The 20,017-nt window shown below is 34.5% G+C and overlaps 1 protein-coding gene across 3 annotated transcripts in view; it reads right to left on the reverse strand.

The window, feature by feature from the left end:
• Nucleotides 1–20,017, reverse strand: part of ZNF385D (zinc finger protein 385D) — a 940,329-nt gene that overhangs the window by 732,273 nt on the left and 188,039 nt on the right. For all 3 annotated transcript variants that reach the window (XM_078354399.1, XM_078354398.1, XM_008983901.4), the window contains exon 2: nt 4,596–4,814. In XM_078354399.1, coding sequence (XP_078210525.1) covers nt 4,596–4,814 — 219 coding nt within the window. The remainder of the gene's footprint in view (nt 1–4,595; nt 4,815–20,017) is intronic.

The raw sequence follows: 20,017 nt of genomic DNA on the forward strand, positions 1-20,017 counted from the left end.
ATATCTTTCTCTAAATAACCTAAAAATGATGATGTGTTTACTCAGAATTTACAGGATCTATTATTTGTACATATCAACATTTTTAGCTTGGTCTCTGTGTAGATAAACAAATGACCATTGATAACTGTGTAAGGCTTGTATCTGGGCTCATTTCTTTTTACCATCAAGCCTGAAAAAGGCTATTTTCATAGTGGGGATATGAGGGATAGGTAAAACAACTGCTATATTTCTATATTAAAGTAAAGCACCAATTCATTTGTGAAATGTATGGCCTATAATTAGGCCTACCTATAGTTACAGATGAGGACTTCCTTTTACACACTACAGAGGTAATAAAAAAGGAGTGCTTTTAAAAGGGAGTTGAGAAAGACAAAGGGACAGAGGGCTAGGTTATCACTTACAATGTACCCAAAGGGAATTTTTTTTTGAGAGTGAAACCACTTATAGTGTGTCTTCCTGACCAAAGGTCACCCCAAGTGGATAAATTACTTTCCCTCTGTTGTATAACCCTTTAATTACAACACCCATTCTTTACCCTGATATACCTTCAGAAAAGTATGATATAACCATAGGATCTCATGTGGCAGTTATGGGAAATAAAGGGTCAGGATAATTTTTATTTAAAAGCAGGGTAGTTCAGTTCTAAAAAGAAATGGGCCATCAAGCCATAAAAAGACACAGAGAAAAGTTACATGCATATTACTAAGTGAAAGTAGCCAATATAAAAAGGCTACATACTGTGTGATTCAAATTTTATAACATTCTGAAAAAGTCAAAACTATGGGGACCATAGAAAGATCAATGGTTACATGGATGAACAAGCAGAGCACAGAGGACTTTTAGGGCAGCAAAAGTATTCTATATGTTATTGTGATATTGAATAAATGCCATTACACATTTTGTAAGCCATAGAATGTACACCACCAGTGGTAAACACTAATGTAAACTATAGACTTTGGGTGATAGTGATGTGTTCATGTAGGTTCATCAATGTAATAAATGTGTCACTGTCATGATGGCATTGATAGTGGGGAAGGCTGTGTGTGAAAGAGGGAGGGGATATATGGGAAATCTACTTTCCACTCAGTTTTGCTGTGAACACAAAACTTCTTTAAAAATAGTCCATTAAAAAAAGAAGCAGAGTAGTCTGGTCTATGTCAAGCACTGGTCTGATGGCTGTGGAAAGGTGACAGTTTACTATGCTAGGAACCTTATGGGAGCTGATCAGTTGCAAAGTAATGTGTGGCCTGACAGGAGGCTGGATAAGGCAAAAAATACTCAGCAAAATCATCTAGGAAAATACTTTTATGTGTATTTCCACTTTCAAATACCCTCTGATGGTACTTGGTAGTATTTAAGAACTCTTATCCTACCAAATGCTAGGGTTTGAAATGGATTAGGTTTGCTTTCCTAACTCTGAGATCCAGTACAGCAATATAGCATTTCTCCTACCCCTTAAGAAGTTGATTCAATCTTTACGCCATGATTTCCATCTAGTTTCCCACATACATTATTGGTCTTTTCTTAGTAAGAGGCCCCAGCACTAAGCTTCACTGAATTTGAACCATACTGAATTCTTGGCAACTCTTGCCTTAACACAACCCAATCCCACAGGCCAGGGTCCATAGAAACTTAAGTACTAAGGATTACTACAGAATTTTCTGTCCTACTTACTTCAAGTATCATCACTCTCAACTGATCCCTGCTCTTACATTCATACACCAGATCAGATATCCTTGAAAATAGATGCAGCCAAGATTAAGACCAAATTCATTATACCTTCTTAGAGAATGTGATCGACACTTTTGGCTCCAGGATCTCCCCTAATTCTTAATTGGGCCAAGTTAGTTCCCAAGACTTGGCATTGACCCTGTCATTCCTGACTTTTCTCATCCACATGTCCACCTTCCTCTGAAGTATAATTTCAGGCCAAACTGACATGACCTAAGATGACCAAGTGTTCCCAGTAATCATGGTTGTTTTTCATGCTGTGTCATCATGTTAGTAATATTAGTAATGACAGCTCACTAAAAGTGTTCTTACTAACATGATGATACTTAAAATGTCTTGGGAAAAAATCTGAATAGGAAATCCAGCAATGAATATTTGTTGAGTACTATATTAATCAAAGAATTTGAGAAATATATTAAAATTTTAATTTTTTAGTGTTCACCTAAATGACTTCTCTGTTTGAATGAAGAAAGGCATAGTTCTTACAGAATATTCATTTTGGAAAACAGTAGCATTTAGAAATACAGGTAATTAAGTGAGTAAGACCAGGGTTTGATTGCAAGTTTGACCATTTAATAGTTGTGTGACCTTTAGCATAGTATCAAGTGATGTTCTCCTCAATGTCCACATCTATAAAAGGAATATGACAAGATCACTTTAGTTGGTTATGAGGAAACTCTGAATCATGAAATGTACATAAAGCCTTTCATAAAGGGCTAACCTCCAAGTGCACTGATACGACTGTTTAAAACTATTTAACTTGAGTAACCTCATTCCTAGTATTTTGGTTTGAAAAATCTTTGGCCATTCTAAATTATGCCTGGGACTAACTCTGATTTGGGTTTCTAAACCAGACATACCTTTTGTTCTAGTTTTGTTCTACAGTATTGTTTACCACTTCTCCAAATGAGGTCTGTGACTATCAAGATAGGCGAAGTAAAACACCAAAGCTTACACTATCATGACCAATACAGAATTAGAGAAGACAATTCAGAATTGAATCATGCTGTACTTGAAGTTAACAATAAGGAATAGATTTTTCTTAAGACATCTAAGTAGAGACTGTGAAATATGCATTTTAAAATCATGACTTACCTTGCTAGTGATAGCAGCAGGAGGCAGACAAATGCCCAGGCAGATAGAGGCAGCCCCCAGTGAAACCTCGCCCTCAAGCCAGACAGTTTAAGGCCTGAAAGCCAAGCTACAAGTCGAATCCACGGAATGAGAATATGTCTTCCCATTTGGTGTGCTTTCCTCTGACTGATCCCTACCCTTCACCTGTTTTACATATACCAACCCCTTTCTTACTGGTGTGCTACAATGCCATGCCCACCTTAGAGTGATACTTTTGCTGTAGGCTTTCTTGCACACTCACAAATAATTCAGCATGTACTCTCCTATTCTGAGCCCATAAAAGCCCAGAGTCAGCCACACTGCGGGAGAAACTACCCAACTGTGGAGGTGGTGGACCACCCACTCATCCCCTCTCCACTGAGACCTGTTCCACTGCTCAGTAAAATTATTCTATGCCCTTCTCACTCTTCAATTGTCAGTATATCCTCATTCTTAGACACGTGACTTAACATGGGTGTAGAGAAGGATGTAACATTGCGGCTCTCTGTTCTATACCAGCAGAGGGCAGCCAGTCCACATAACAGAAATAGCAGCGGGGCCAAGCCAGCCCTAAAGCCGCCAGCCAAGGCAGAGCAAGGGCATTGCTGGCCAGGTGTTTCTGGCTGCCAAAAGTGATCAAGAAAAGTCCTGTGTCACTAGGTTTACCTTATACCTATAGCATTTAATAGTTCTCAGTTACTTTCTTACCACAATTTTTGTTTCTTATGTCTCTTTAACAAACAACATCTATAATTAACTAAATGCCATACATTTGAAAAAATATAAAATTCTTTCCAATAGAATACAACAGTTCATTTGTTCTAAAATCACATAAATATAAAACACATAAAGCAAGGTAGAAACAATTTCTACGTTAAGAATGCACTTTTCTTTTTCTTCTCATTATTTGGTCACTTCCAAGCAAATTACAAAATTATATTAAAAATCTTTATGACATTAAATATAAGAAGAGATTGAAATTCATTCTAACTTTTAGATGTCAGTATAATTTAGATAAATTATATTTTATTTATCAAACATGAAACATCCGATCAGAATATAATATAACTCAAGTTGCTGTGAGTTAGCACTCTAAAGTCTCCTTTCTACGGGTCCACATTTCTCTCTCCATGTCTCTATATTTTTCTAATAATCTTCCATTTGTTATTTTCTAATAATCTTCCATTTGTTCCCAAAGACATTTCTGTGCAATTTGAAAAATCTGTTCACTCATAAATTCAATACATACCTTTAAGAAGCAGTCTAAAGTTATTAAATAAACCATATATTTTCTCAAGGAAACTTAAAAGTCTATACTAATAGATCATCATTTATTGACTAAACCACATATTTGAAAATATATGCATTACTTCAAATCAGTTGCAGTGTTACTAACCAACAGAATCCCCTATACCTGCAGGAAATAAAAAATAAAATACAAAAACACACTGTCTGAAAACACACATTAAAGGAATACATTAAGAAACTCTAAAATCAACTTTTTCAAATTATAGTAAATTTTTCTGCAGGTCACAACCCTAATACAATTAAGTATATATGACAAATAAAATTTCTCCTTCTCTCTCAAAGAGAAATGATGTATTTTAAAGTACTCTGCCGATAAAGCTTTTATGTAAGATTTTTCCTGGTTTAAAATAATTTAGTTCATTCTTTTATCATCACATCTGCAGGTACATAAATAACTTAAGTTGATGATGTAAAATAGAGAAAATACTTTTAGAAAAGCTTACCATTGTCATTTTTCAGCATCCCGTTGCTGAGTTGTTTCAATCTCTTTTGATGTGATTTGCCATTGTAGTGGATTTGAGCTTGAGCGGCTGAATTCAGCTGAATGTTACATACGTTGCACAAAGTAAAGTTGGTATGCTTCTTTTCCCTCTCTGGTTTTTCTTCAAAGTTGTCAGGTATTAATTCAGCCTCACTCTCACCATCGTGTGCACAGGTGAAACCTGGGGGTACAAAGACAGTTATGAACAAGCAATAAAGATTTTTAGATTACTTTATATTTATTAAATTAGGTAGCAAATAAGGATTGTTCTACACACAGGAATTAAAAATTTCTACTTACTCTCATTTTATTAAATTGCTTTCATACTATGCAAAAGTAGACAACCTCTTGAATGGAATATAAATGGCAAACATTTACCTTTTTTAAAATTTATTCCCAATACTGTGCTATATGATTTTATTACTTCATTTAATTATCATAACAATGAAATAGCACTATAATTCCCCCCCTTTTTTTTTCAGCTGAGGAATCTAAGTTTTAGAAGGATCAAACAACCTGTCTAAGGTCACACAGCTAACAAGTGGCTTAGCTGATAAGCATTCAGTTTACCTCTAAATCCCTATCTCTAAATCCATCATCAGGTTCTCTAGCATCTATTAATGAATTAGATATATTTGTTTTGATTCAACTACATAAAATTATCTTATATGTTCCTTACAAGTTAAGTAAAGTGACTTACATCTGGATGGATACATTCTACAGACACAAAGATGCTAAAACTGTTTCAATACCCAAAATTCTGTATGTTATACCTGAGACACAAAAGAGGCTTTGAATACTCAAGATAGCCTCATAATCAGGGTACAAAAAAAATGGGACAGATTTATGGATTACACTGGAAAGCATTACTTTTAGATAAATATATGCTTTGTATACTGAAACCAAACAGAAAAGGTCAACTCATAATTTCAGTAACTCTGGCCTTAATATGGCATTCATTCATTCATTCATTTATTTGAGATAGGGTTTTACTCTGTCACTTAAGCTGGAGTGCCCTGGCATGATCTTAGCTCAGTGCAGCCTCAATTTCCTGGGATCAAGCAGTCTTCCCACTTTAGCCTCCTAAGTAGCTAGAACTACAGGTGTGTGCCACCAATTATCATCCAGCAAGATGGTAATGATTTGAATAACTACTGTAATCTATATTTAACATGCATTCACAAGTAATTTAAAATAATAATACTTCATTTCTAAGTTGTCTGTATTTCCACTACCCAGGCCTCTATAGAACACTATGGTCCTGATATGATTTCTCCATTCCAATGCTCCCGATTCTTTAAGGAGTTAAAGTCTTTGAAAATATTAGCAGAGAAAAAAAAGTCATGATTTTAATGTGCATGTATGAACTGACTGCTATGTGGCGGCATCCTCCTAGGTTCTAGAGTTAAACTGAAAAGCATCACAAAAGTGGTCCTTGCCATGATACAGACTTACTGATAATGATGCAAAGGTCATGGACTTTGGTATGACACAAATGAGGTCACAAATGCTGAAATATTTTCCACAGTATGTAAGGATTATTGGTTTGCCAGTAAAATTAAAAATAAGTTCAAACAAGTGAATTCATGCAAAAATGGCTAATACTTGAATCTATTGAAGTCACTATTCAATTTCCAAAATGAGTGAAAGATTGGTAAGTACATAATGTATTTTTTCCTGTTTTCCTTATTTTATTAAATTTATTATATGTGTGTGTGTGTGTGTGTGTGTGTATGTGTATACATATGTATTGTACTTTAAGTTCTGGGGTACATATGCAGAACATTCAGGTTACATAGATATATATGTGCCGTGGTGGCTTGCTTCATCCATCACCCTGTCATCTACAATAGGTATTTCTCCTAATGCTATCCTTCCCCTAACCCCCACCCCCAACAATTCCTGGTGTGTGATGTTTCCCTTCCTGTGTCCATGTGTTCTCATTGTTCAACTCCCATTTATGAGTGAGGACATGCATAATGCATGCTTTCTTTCTGAACTAATTCATTTAAAATGTTAACTTCCTTTTAAAAAGGAAACTCTTACTCAGGTAACCTTGTTAAAATAATGTTAATTATGCAATTTAAATGGTCATTTTAAAATACAATTTATTGGCTTTGTAAAATGATAATTTTAATGAAAGGAAAATATGTAAGCATATCGGATTTTCTTATTTTATATAAGTAAAATATCTAAGTATCCAGGTTATAAATAGAACATTCAAAACTTGTTTTGTCTAGAGTTAATTTATGTCTTTAAATGTTTTATCTCAAATATTGTTAACTAGTAAAAAAGATTAAGGAAACGATGGGTGCTAAAATCACAGCAATATGCATAGCCATTAAGGAGATCAGCAAAGTTTTGTAATATGGGAAAATATTGTGTATATAAGTAAAAACCAAACATAAGATGTAAATTACATATAGTATGTTTACAGCCATGTGAAACACCAACTTGACTTAGGACAAATATTAACATTATTTCATTCTGAGTGGAAAGATTAGAGTTGGCTTGCTTTCCTTTAGCATTGCTGTATTTTAAAACTTTCACACGTGAACCATTTATTATGAAAAACTAAATCAATATATTAAAAGCAAAAAACCAAAGTGCTTATTTCTTCCAGCATGAACAGTTTAGGTTTGCCGGAACTAGGCAATGCTACGAGACAGTCACGGTAGGGGAGCCCTTGTACTACATGAGTTTTGCTAAATATATGAATATATTTGGAAGAAAGTATTTTTTTATTTGATTCACATTTCCATCTTGACCCATAAAAAAAGAACATATGCTAACACTTTAGCAGGGGAAAATACTGGTGAATTTTCTTTAAAGGCTATGAGATTTATTTGCTTATACATTAGGGATTCCCTGCTCACATGAGAAAGTAAAGACTATATTACCAGACAATGTCAACAATTAATTTAGTAGAAAGGTACAAGGAGGACAACTTTAAAAGCAAACAGAAAGTATGTGGTATGGACACTAAGGAACAAAAAGAACCTCAAATAAATTATTGCGGCTGGGTTAGGACATCATAAAACATTTATAGATTTTGCAAGAAAAGTGCAATGGCTCAAATGGCACTCTCTAAAGCAGGAGGCAGTATTTGTAAGTGATTTTCCTTCCCAATATGGTAAAAATGTCATGTTTAAATTTTTAAATGGAAATTTGACACATTTGAGTTCCACTGAGAAAAAGTTCAGCAGTCATACATAAACTTTAGGTAACTGCCTGGGAACCCAAAATAATTTATCAACTTGTCCATTTTTTCCCTCCTAACCTTCATCCCTCAGAACTATTAAAACACTGGAAAGATATTTAGCTTAATACAGTGATGTAGGTGTAGACAGCACTATTTAACAGTTTCAAGAACTGGAATCATCCTTGGAGTAATTATCAAAGGAATTAGGTAGGGGTGCGTGTGTGCGTGTGTGTGTGTGTGTGTGTGTGTGTGTGTGTGTGTGTGTTTTAATTTTCTAGATGTGGAGACTGATTTACTCTTACAGACTCATAGGAATAATTAAAATGTGGCACACATAAGATAACTCATTTTTGGTAAGCTATATTAAACAATGTATTGAGATAATTTGAGGAAAAAATAAAAATAGAAACAATATTTTCCTGGGGTGCAGGGTGGTTCTTGCAGTTGATTTATTTGGTGCATTGTTTTGGCACAAGCTAAAATGTCACCACCTTTGCCAAAGGACCAGCTGTTGGCATCAAGTCTGCCCTGAGAAGTGCTGATCTTCTCTAACCCATGTCACCCCTGGGGTAACAGGCTATGTCCCTGCTGGACCCTAAAATTGGTGTAACCTAATTGATCAAGAATCAAAAGTTGTAGACACAGAAGACAACTGAAAAAAAACCCCAGGAACCAAAGCTGGAGCAACTTGAGCAATAATCTAAGTCACATATTACTGGATTAAAACCCAAAGTATAAGATAAATTTAAATGAGTACATACTGATGTAAATATAAATGGAAGAGAAAGATACCAAATTCTGGTTTATAAGTATTTCAAATAATTTAAATAAACATCCTCCATTCAAAGCAGGACAGGGCACAACACTCTTCCCCTTTATGTGTAGGTTATGTTTAGTGAGTTGCATCTAAATAGTGTGATACTTTTACTCCTCTAAAAGTCAAAGGAGCTTTATAGTGAAGAAACTTCATAAACAATACTTCAGCCAATCAAGTTTCAAATCAACAGTGGTAAGCCACACTGATGGCAAGAATCCTTATCATTGTTGATATGCTAACAATGGCATTTCACCTCTGTGATCTTTTTCACAGAAATACAGACAAACACAAATTAAGGAAAGATATACAAAATACCTGATCAATAGTCAAAACTATCAAGGTCATCAAAACTAGGAGTCTGAGAAATTGTTACAGCCCAAAGGAGCCTAAAGAAATATTAAAATGAAATGAAATGTGGTATCCTGGATGAGTTCTTTAAACAAAACATGGACATTGGAAAAAAAATAATGAAATCCAAATAAAGCATAGAGTATCACTAATAATAATAGATTATTATTAGTTAATTAATTGTAATAAAGTACCATACTTACATAAGATATCAACAGTAGAGGAAATTAGATGGGAGATGTATAAAAACTCTACTTATTTGGCAATGTTTTTGCAACTCTAAGACAATTCTACAGTAAAAGTTTTATTTAATTTTTTTAAATTTGGAAAATAGAGCAGAGACCATTTTCTCTCCTTGACAATAAAATAGCAACCTCTCGAGAACTTGTGTGCTCTGGGAAAGAACTGAGGAAGAAACTTCTGTTCTCTTCATCCCTTGCTCATTCATCTCTCAGTGAAAATAAATTACGTGATTTGAAGAATGAGGTAAACGTTCACTGCTTCATGTGCGGTCCATCAGATGGCTCTTTATCACAAATTTGCCTGAAATGGCATTCTCCTATCTTCCTTGCTTGCCATATACAAATTTACAATGTAAAGGCTCCCCAGCTCTCTGTAGAAAGCCCAGAATTCTCCTGCCTGTGACTAGGTAATTAAATTCTATTCAGAGAATAAAGGGTTGAGGGTTGAAAATCCAATATACAGCACAGTTCTAAGTCATTTTCTCTAATTCAACATTTCTTCTGAATAACTAGGTTACCAACCCACTAACAAAAAAATCTAATACACCTCAACTGATTCTTTCTATTTATTATCAGTTTTAATTAAAATTCAGAGCCAGTTACACACACACACACACACACACACACACACACACACACACACACACAGTGTTATCTAGCCAACCACCACACAACAATTTATAAGCTTCATATTTGCTTTAGTGTTTTAACCCTATCACAAGTCCCACAATCATTAATATAAAGTTAATGTATGTAATACAGTGTGTATTAGTTGACAAACCCAATTTTAAGGATTAGAAAACCTTGCCTACAAATAATGTCCGTGTTTTATCTTAACACTGAAAAGCCAGATCACATTTTTTTGTCCATGATTGGCTTTACCCATTGTTCTTGTATCTGCTACCTTGTCAAAATCGCAAGCCTCTAAAATCTCCAAGAATCTCGAGGGTCTAAGATAATTTGAATTGACAATGAAACGTCAGTAGATGACAGGCACTAACAGGTAGTTTGGTGCACAATAAACCACATTGTAGGTAGTTTTAGAAATGACTTACAAAGTCATACAACTATAAATGCTGTAAATAAACCAAATGTTCTTGTTTTACAATGACTTCTCCCATCATATATATATATATATATGTTGGCAGATAGGAATTTATATATCTAGAAGACATTTAGCACAGACACTCTTATATAAATAGTAGTAGAGACCAGTGCGAAACACTAAAAATTCCTTTAGAAATTTGATCTCACAGTATTTACAGAAGTTACTTTTTGGTTGAAATGAAAATAAAATAAAAATATAATCTACAGATACTTCATGGTGATAACACTGAAGTATCAAAATCTACTCAGGGTAGATGACAGCTAGCTATTTCATTGAAAAGTAGAAATTATAAGTTTATTTGGTAAGCAGCTTTATATTGTTAAGTTTAAATAATATATATACAGAGCACAACAGGTGACAGATTTTGGCCATTTCTTTAAAAATAATTTCATTGAAGAAATAAAATTCAATGTCTAAATATTGCCCAAATCTTACAAAAGTTTTGTTCTCAAAACTTATTCTTCCGAAAAAAGGAATCACCAATATTGAATTCCTTATAGAGTCTCTTATAAAGAGTGCTCAAAATTGCTTTATTATGAAAAAGAGATGCATGGGAAGACCTCAATCTAGTCCATTTCACAGAAGGGGAGCTGTAATCTGTATAATATCTACAAATCCTAATGGAGTTTATGATTTCTGTGCAACTTTTCTTGACCAGCTCAACAAAAAGGATAAAAAAACAAAGATTTATTATAAGTAAGAATATAATGATACAATTGCTACTGTAATATGTAATTTTTACGAAACCATTTAAAATCACCTTTAAAATGGTATAAGTTTGTGGAAATCATGAATAAGCATTTACAGAGTAAAATGGGAAGACTACTGTACTAATGTCATGCAATTAGATACTGCTTACTTGAAGTACAACTTCTATAGACAATATCACCAGTGGATTTTTATAGCACTCAAATTAATTTGAAATAACTTAGGAAAACAAAAAGCTACTAGGTGATTCAAAATGTGACCCCAGTGATAACTAACGCATTGCTGTCAAAGTGCCTATGCAGGATTTAAGCTAAATTGCTTCATAAAATTAAGACAAGTAATGAACCATTATAAGCAAATATTTTAAAATCTTATTTTTATTCATAAAATTTATAGAAGAAATTTGGCCTTTTTTGATGAAAAAATTAGGTACTACCTTTTATTCAGCATTTCCTTATATTTGGATTTAGAAGGTATTGCTTATATCTAAATATACAAATCTATACATGTAAATATTGTATATTTGTGTATATATATTGCATGTGTGTGTGTGTGTGTGTGTGTGTGTGTGTATATATATACATATATAAAATAGGTATAGTTTTAAACTTTTTTATATTTGGGTTCTGGGGTACATGTGCACATCCTGCATCCTGCAGGATTGTTGCATAGGTACATACATGCCATGGTGGTTTGCGGTCTCCATCCCACACCCACCCCCATTGCCCCATCGCCTACATCAGGCATTTCTCCCAGTGTTATCCCTCCCCATCCTCCCCACCCTCCCCACCCCACTGCTCCTGTCCCTCCCCTCCCTTCCACCCTCCCACCCAGCCTGTGAGTATTGTTCCCTTCCCTGTGCCCAAGTGTTCTCATTTTTCATCACCCACCTATGAGTGAAAACATGAGGTGTTTTTATGCAGAATATTTGGAATATATATACATATATATATGTATCTTCAAATAAGCTAGTAGTGAACCTCTATTTTCAAGACTAATGTAGAAAAATTTGTATTTTATTGTTATGGTAAAAAAATTAAGTATATATATTATGTATAATATATACAATCACATTTACAGCATTTATCACATGAGAAAATTATAGTGGGCCACAATATCTTCTACATTTCACTATTAAAACCATAAACAGTTCATAGTTATTGCTATAAAGTACCAATATAGAAAGAATTTTTGCTTTGATCTCATTCCCCACTAGAGAGCAGTGTGAATTTAAAATTAAAACTATGGCATTTGGAAATTCCCAAGACATAAAAATAGCATTACTATAATTCTGTAAATATCTAACATACACACATTCTAAGACAACATTCAGTTTCAGTGGTGTGTGTGCGCATACAGTACAGCTAGTGAACTCACTAACATACAGTCACACACTCAGACATTAAAGATAAACTGCGGGGAAGTCGCAGAACAGCAGATAATCTAAATTGTCATGTTATTATAAGTTCTTTATTCAAAAGCAATAATTGTTTTATATAGTCTCCTAACTTAAATATCAGTTCAGAACTTTAAAAATTAGAACATTTTAAATAGAAGTATCTTACTTTTATGATAAGAAATTATACTATTGAAGACTACATAAGGCAAATCAAGGTTAATGGATTGCATTTCAATTATAGTTTTTATTATATTCCCGCATCAAACTGAATTTGTTGGTCTCAATACAATTATGGCTTTTACAAGGTGATGGAACTCTTACTATTTGCAGATTTACCTACAAAAATTAAGCTCAGAGTGGCAGGATGAGATACAGAATGAAACCTTTAAATGCATTCCTTTCTCCCTTTTAAGCAGTAAACTTTTTAGAGTTGTAAGCTTCAAATCATAATTTCTATTTTGAAGTCTCAGTTTCAAAAAGAAATTCTACCTTAATCTTCAAATGACTCACCTTCAAATGACAATCTTCAAATGATCACTAAAATATTTTTGAGGCCAAACGGGAGCCCATAGTTTAACCTCAAAAATAAAAACAATACAATTTTTTTAAAAGGTAAATTATTCAAGTAGAATCTACTACTATATAAATAAAAGATCAGATATGTCTTAAATTTTAATGTCATGAATGCATTCCTCAAAGTTTCTAAGTCCAGTGAAAGATTATATTACTATTATTACTTTTTTTTAACAAACAGTTTACAAATCTTTTCCTGTCTTCTGACCTGTTGTTTCTATTTTAGGAATCTCTTCTTGAATCAATCATGCCATCAGGGTCTCCTTGGCAAAACATGACCCCCTGGAGTTATGCCACATAGTGTCTCTGCCATCACACCAGGGATGCTGAGGCTGCACTGTGAGTTCTGCCCTTCAGTTCTCAGACCACATTTTTTTTTAAGCTAATTTAAGCTTCAACCCTGTTTTCTTGAAAATGCACCAAATATCTTTGTGCTTTCAGCTAGTTCTACCCTACTTTGTATCTAAAACAGCTTATATAAAATTTAAGAATGGTTTGCCCCAGAAAACTTTCTGAAGACCTAAATTAGAGAATGATTGTTTTACTTATATCTGGTGAAAAGTTATGCCAAGAAAAACAGTAGGCACCCACATGTTATTGAAAAGTGATATGATGAATACATTTTAAGCACCTGTCCTGTGTCTGGCACTATTTTAGCCACTTTGAATATTTGCACACTACATCACACAATCTCCTAGTTTTCTGTGGAGTTTGAGAAGAGGGGGCAAATGTAGGCTAGACTGACTATGACTTTTAACAGTCAGACATGCTAAGGAAGAGTAAAATTGTGATGAAGATTTCAGCTTGTAAATCCAGTAGTTATATACTTTTGCTCATTTTTTTAAGAGACAGCTTTGTCTTCTCCTTCTCTCATTCATAATGCTTAAAGTCTCAGGTTTTCTTTCTTACCTCATTGATTCCATCTTCTTAAAATATATTTTAATATTTTGGTGATTTCAACTGCTGTCCATGCCTAATCTTCATGTAATAAACACTTCCTCCTATTATCTGCCTCCAATTTTACCATAACCATTCTTATAAGTATCATAATTACTCTTAGATCAATATTTGCTTTTACAGTTTTCTCTCTTTCACTATTAAAGCAGAAGAGCAGGTACTAATTTTGATTCAGGATATATTCCGGCTACATGACAGTGTTTTCTTATACCCAGAGAATGTTCCCTGAAAAATGTATGCATCCTAACTGTGGCAGATATGCTTAGGATGGCCCCTTTGATTTCCACCTGGAGGTAATAAGACCCTTCCACAGTCCACTCTCCTGAAAGGTAGAATCTATGACTTGCTTCTACCAACAGAATATGGTAAAGATGATGGGATATATGCCATGAATGTGATTATGTTACAAAAAGATAGTAATGCCCATCTTGTGAGAAGAGACTCTCCATTGCTAGCTTTGAAGAAGCAAGCTGCCAAAGCTGTTTCATGTTATATTTCACTTCTGCAATCTGAAAAAAAAATATGAGCTTATTATGAGTTTCCCTATGAAGAGAACCATGTGGCAAGGAGCTTAGGGTAGTCTCTGGCCAAAAACCAGTGAGAAAATGAGACCACAATAAGCAGCTGAATGCGGCAAACAAACATATGAGTGAGGAAGTAGTTCCCTCCCCAGGTGAACTTTACACAAAAACACATCCCTGCCTCTATCTTTATGGTAGTCTGGAAGAGGTCCTGGTTAGGCAATGTGTGGACTTTTGCTCCTCAGATGAGGATCTGATGACAAATGATCACCTAACCAAAACCATTTTTTTAAATGAATATCCCACCTATATCCCGAATCCCAAAGATGAGGAACTGAGTAAAAAGAAGTTAATTCTTTCCCATATGAGGAACTTGATCACCTGATGCACATCCACGGCAGATATAACTAATAAATTATGACAATCTTTCCTTTGGAGCCTGGATTTGATTTCACACACTCAACACATTGCAGGGATCCAAAAAGTATTCAGGTTTGCCATAAAAGATAAAACTTACTTGCTATACTGGATACATTGACTAATGTATTACTATCAAATTTGACTTAGAGTAGAAGCCCATTAAAAAGATAAAACTAGGTAGTAGTCACTTTTAACTATGGTACCATTTGACATATTATCTAAATAAGCTTGAAAGATTCTTTAATAAATTTGTAGAACTCAATAATTCTAGACTGTTACAAGAATCAATTACTTTGTTATAGCAGTTATTATAAATAAAAATATATTACAGGATAGTAAATTTAAGATAAAAAATAATTATACACATAAAGATTTTTTTCATATGTAGGAGACTTCAGTAAATATTTTATTGTATTTCTCAAATGCATCATATTTAGATTTAAGCTCCAGAGAGAGAAATGATGGATATGGATATAAATATAGGTCTAAGAAAAAACGTGAAAGATAATTAAGTATTAGACAATAAATACATAAATTTAAATTGTAAAAAATCTGGGTTTCTTACGCTTGAAAAGAAGGCAAGGAAGAACCTTAATAAATGTATTAAAACAAATAAAGAAATATTATTAATTGAAGGTGGTTTTTAGCTTCTGTCCTTCTATTAATGAAAGAAAAACAATGAGTTAAAACTACAGCATGAATAATTTAGGTTGCCTACAGTATCATTAAGAGAGAAAGTTCCCTGATTGGGCATTTTTCCTTTTTATTTTTCATAGATATTCATCCAACTGGGGGAGTTACAAGTAAATTCTCTTAAAGGTAACAATGCATTCTGCTCAAGTGTTTTGATAGAGAATGAGAAGTTTTTGTTTTTGTTTGTTTGTTTGTTTGTTTTTGAGATGGAGTCTCACTCTTTGCCCAGCCTGCAGTACAGTGGAACGATCTTGGCTCACCACAATCTCTGCTTCCTGGGTTCAAATGATTCTCCTGCATCAGCCTCCTGAGTAGCTGGGACTACAGGCATGCACTACCACACACAACTAATTTTTGTATTTTTAGCAGAGATGGGTTTCACCATATTGTCCAAGGTGGTGTCGAACTCCTGATCTCACAATTTGCCCCCCTTGGCCTCCTAAGAATGAGAAGTTTTAAAAGCAAGGATTCTTTACAAAAGTTACTTATAAAATTGTATTTCTATTGTGTCATTAACACATGTATTTTCGTTTAAAAATGAGTTTTTAGCAGATTAATAAACTAATTGCCCTTTTGAATGTTGCTTTCTAATTAAAATGGAACTTGGCAAAACACAGGTCTTGGAACTATTATTTTTTTACCTTTCTGTAGCTTTAGTGTTTTTTTCTTTAGTTTTTAACAAGATAATTTTTTGCATTTTTTATATTTTACTTGTACAGTGTGAAAGAACTGTTAATTAAAAAAAGAGAAAGTTCCATTTTTTATTTAGGTTAAGATTTAATTTAAGAAATGTAGGGTACTAAACCATGAGTTTCCCTTTGTCAGTATGTTAATTTTAACCTAAAAATCAACTCCAATTCTCTGGTGAATTCAAAGATCACTTTCAGGAGTTCTGATTGTGAATTCACTTACAGTAGTTGTATAAAAAACAAGTATCAAAGTGTGCTGGTCCTAACATCCTCAAGTTGTGTGGCTTCCAGAAAACCCTTCACCCCTCCAGCTCTATTCTCCCATTTGTAAGAAGGAAGTGAACAAATGATCTCTGTTCCCTTCTAATGTGACAAATCTTGGCCCACTTGGAAAAGTGTTATTGCACACTTACGTTCACGGTATCATTGTTAACCTCAGTGCAACATGGTGTTTTGTCTTTAACATATACCTTAAAATTTTACTTTTGTTTGGACTTCAAGGGAGCTAAATTATTTCAAAATATATTTTATTGTTTAATTTTGCTGTAATTGTGGAAGCTCTCAAATCTTCAGCAATGTGTTCATTGGTAAGACTTTTGCATTTGATGATGCTCTCAGAATTCAACTACACAAGCAAAGATTGATGGTACCTAGAGTCAAAGATAGACAAATGGGGCAGGGTACAGTGGCTCAGGCCTGTAATCCCAGAACTTTGGGAGGCTGAGGCAGGTGGATTACATGAGGTCAGGAGTTCAAGATGAGTCTAGTTAATATGGTGAAACCCTGTCTCTACTACAGATACAAAAATTATCCAGGCATGGTGGTAGCAGGTGCCTGTAGTCCCAGCTACTGAAGAGGCTGAGGAAGGATAAACCACTTGAACCTGGGAGGCAGAGGTTGCAGTGAGCTGAGATCACACAGCTGTACTCCAGCCTGGGTGACAAGAGTGAAACTATGTCCCAAACAAAACAAAACAAAAACAAGGATAGACAAATGGACTACATTGCCATGAAGTTCCTTCACATGCTAAGATGTTATAGATTTGTGGCTCCATAGATCTTCATTGTTAAAATTTGTAGTGGTGTCACCTGGCCATTAAAAAATATATTTTTTTCTAAAATCCTGCCTTATCCTCAGTTTTTAGGTGGGTTAAATTACGTTTTTAAGTAAACATGCATTTTCTTCCGGAAATGCTGATATCAGCAGATATTTTGCTGTATACTGAATATGACTATCAACTTCAGTTCATTATATCTATGATCTACCAATGAGAGAGAAATCTACTTGATCTAATCCAAAATGTGATGAAAATGGAAAAGACTGTGGAAATTTTAAAATTGTGGACTTCAAATAATAAATGTATAGCTCAATAATCATCGGGGACAGAAATGAAATACTAAGAGAATATTTAAGCCAAATTAAATGGCCTAATAAACAAGTGTATACATATAATCTTGTCAGTGTCATACTCATTTCTAATCCAATGATGCTCATCAATAAAACAACTTTTATTGTAGGCTTAGTGCAAGCTAAACTACAATTTATGTGCAATTGTTTTTCCCTAAAGCAGATCACATGGACCATGGCAATCTTTTTTTTTTCCCCCAAAACAAATCACACAAGTATTTAAATATTATCTACCTATTCAACATTCACTTTATTATTATTTTTTTATTAGATGGAATCTTGCTCTGTCACCCAGGCTGGAGTGCAATGGCTGATGTCAGTGTACCGCAACCTCCGCCTCTCAGGTTCAAGCAATTCTCCTGCCTCTGTGCTGGGATTACAGACACTTACCACCACACCTTGCTAATTTTTGTGTTTTCTGTAGAGACAGGATTTCACCATCTTGGCCACGCTGGTCTTGAGTACCTGACATAGTGATTTATATGATTTGGCCTCTGAAAGTGCTGGGATTACAGGCCTGAGTCACCGAGCCCAGCCCACTTTTTCACTACAAGCCTACAGTAATCAAAACAGCATGGTGCTGGTACTAAAATAGAGATATAGACCAATGGAATAAAAGAGAGGCCTCAGAAATAATGCCACACATCTGCAACCATCTGATCTTTGACAAACCTGACAACAACAAGCAATGGGGAAAGGATTCCCTATTTAATAAATGGTGTTGGGAAAACTGGCTAGCCAAATGCAGAAAGCTGAAACTGGATCCCTTCCTTACACCTTATACAAAAATTAACTCCAGATAGATTAAAGATTTAAACATAAGATCTAATACCATAAAAACCCTAGAAGAAAACCTGGCAATATCATTCAGGACATAGACATGCGCAAGGACTTCATGACTAAAACACCAAAAGCAATGGGAACAAAAGTCAAAATAGATAAATAGGATCTAATTAAACTAGAGTTTCTGCACAGCAAAAGAAACTATCATTAGAGTGAATCAACAACCAAGAGAATGGGAAAAAATTTTTGCAATCTACCCATCTGACAAAGGGCTAATATCCAGAATCTTCAAAGAACTTAAACAAATTTACAAACAAACAAACAAAAAACAACCCTATCAAAAAGTGGGTGAAGGATATGAACAGACACTTCTCATATTTCATATAAAATAAAGCTCATTATCATTGGTCATTAGAGAAATGCAAATCAAAATTACACTGAGATACCATCTCACACCAGTTAGAAAGGTGATCATTAAAAAGTCAGGAGACAACAGATGCTGGAGAGGATGTGGACAAATAGGAAAGCTTTTACACTGTTGGGGGAGTGTAAATTAGTTCAACCATTGTGGAAGACAGTGTGGGGATTCCTCAAGGATCTAGAAATAGAAATATCATTTGACTCTGAAATCCCATTACTGGGTATATACCCAAAGGAGTATAAATCATTCTATTATAAAGACACATACACAGGTATGTTTATTGTGGCAATGTTCATAAGAGCAAAGACTTGGAACCAACCCAAATGCCCATCAATGATAGACTGAATAAAGAAAATGTGGCACATATACACCATGGAATACTATGCAGCCATAAACAAGGATGAGTTCATGTCCTTTGCAGGGACATGGATGAAACTGGAAACCATCATTATCAGCAAACTGACACAAGAACAGAAAACCAAACACTGCATGTTTTCACTCATGAGTGGGTGTTGAATGATGAGAACACATGGACACAGGGAGGGGAATGCCACACACTGGGGCCTCTTAGGGGGTGGAGGGCTAGGGAAGGCATAGTAGGGGATAGAAGACAGGGGAGGGATAGCATTAGCAGAAATACCTAATGTAGATGATGAAGTGAAGGATGCAGCAAACCACCATGGCACATGTATACCTATGTAACAAACCTCCAAGTTCTGCACATGTACCCCAGAATTTAAAGTACAATAATAATAATTAAACTATTTTTAAAAATATTATGTCATCTACAGACAGACAATTTGTCTTCTTTTCTTATTTGGATGCAATAAATTTTAAATAGAATAAAATTTATAATCACAAAATTAAAAATAAACAAAAGATCTCTGTCCCACCTAATGTTAGTTATTTTGAAAGATGTTGTTTCGTCCGAAATCTATCCAGAGAAAGGGATGTTATTGTTGACTGCCTTGCAGATTTAACTATGTGTGAATTGGATGACTTTCTTTATTGCGTGACAGGACAGTGTCAGAAGGTGGCAGGAAGTTCATGAGTTACTGCCCATGAAAGGAAAGAGTAGATCTGTACTCAACTCATG

Source organism: Callithrix jacchus, chromosome 17 (assembly GCF_049354715.1).
Source record: "Callithrix jacchus isolate 240 chromosome 17, calJac240_pri, whole genome shotgun sequence".
Taxonomy (NCBI): domain Eukaryota; kingdom Metazoa; phylum Chordata; class Mammalia; order Primates; family Cebidae; genus Callithrix; species Callithrix jacchus.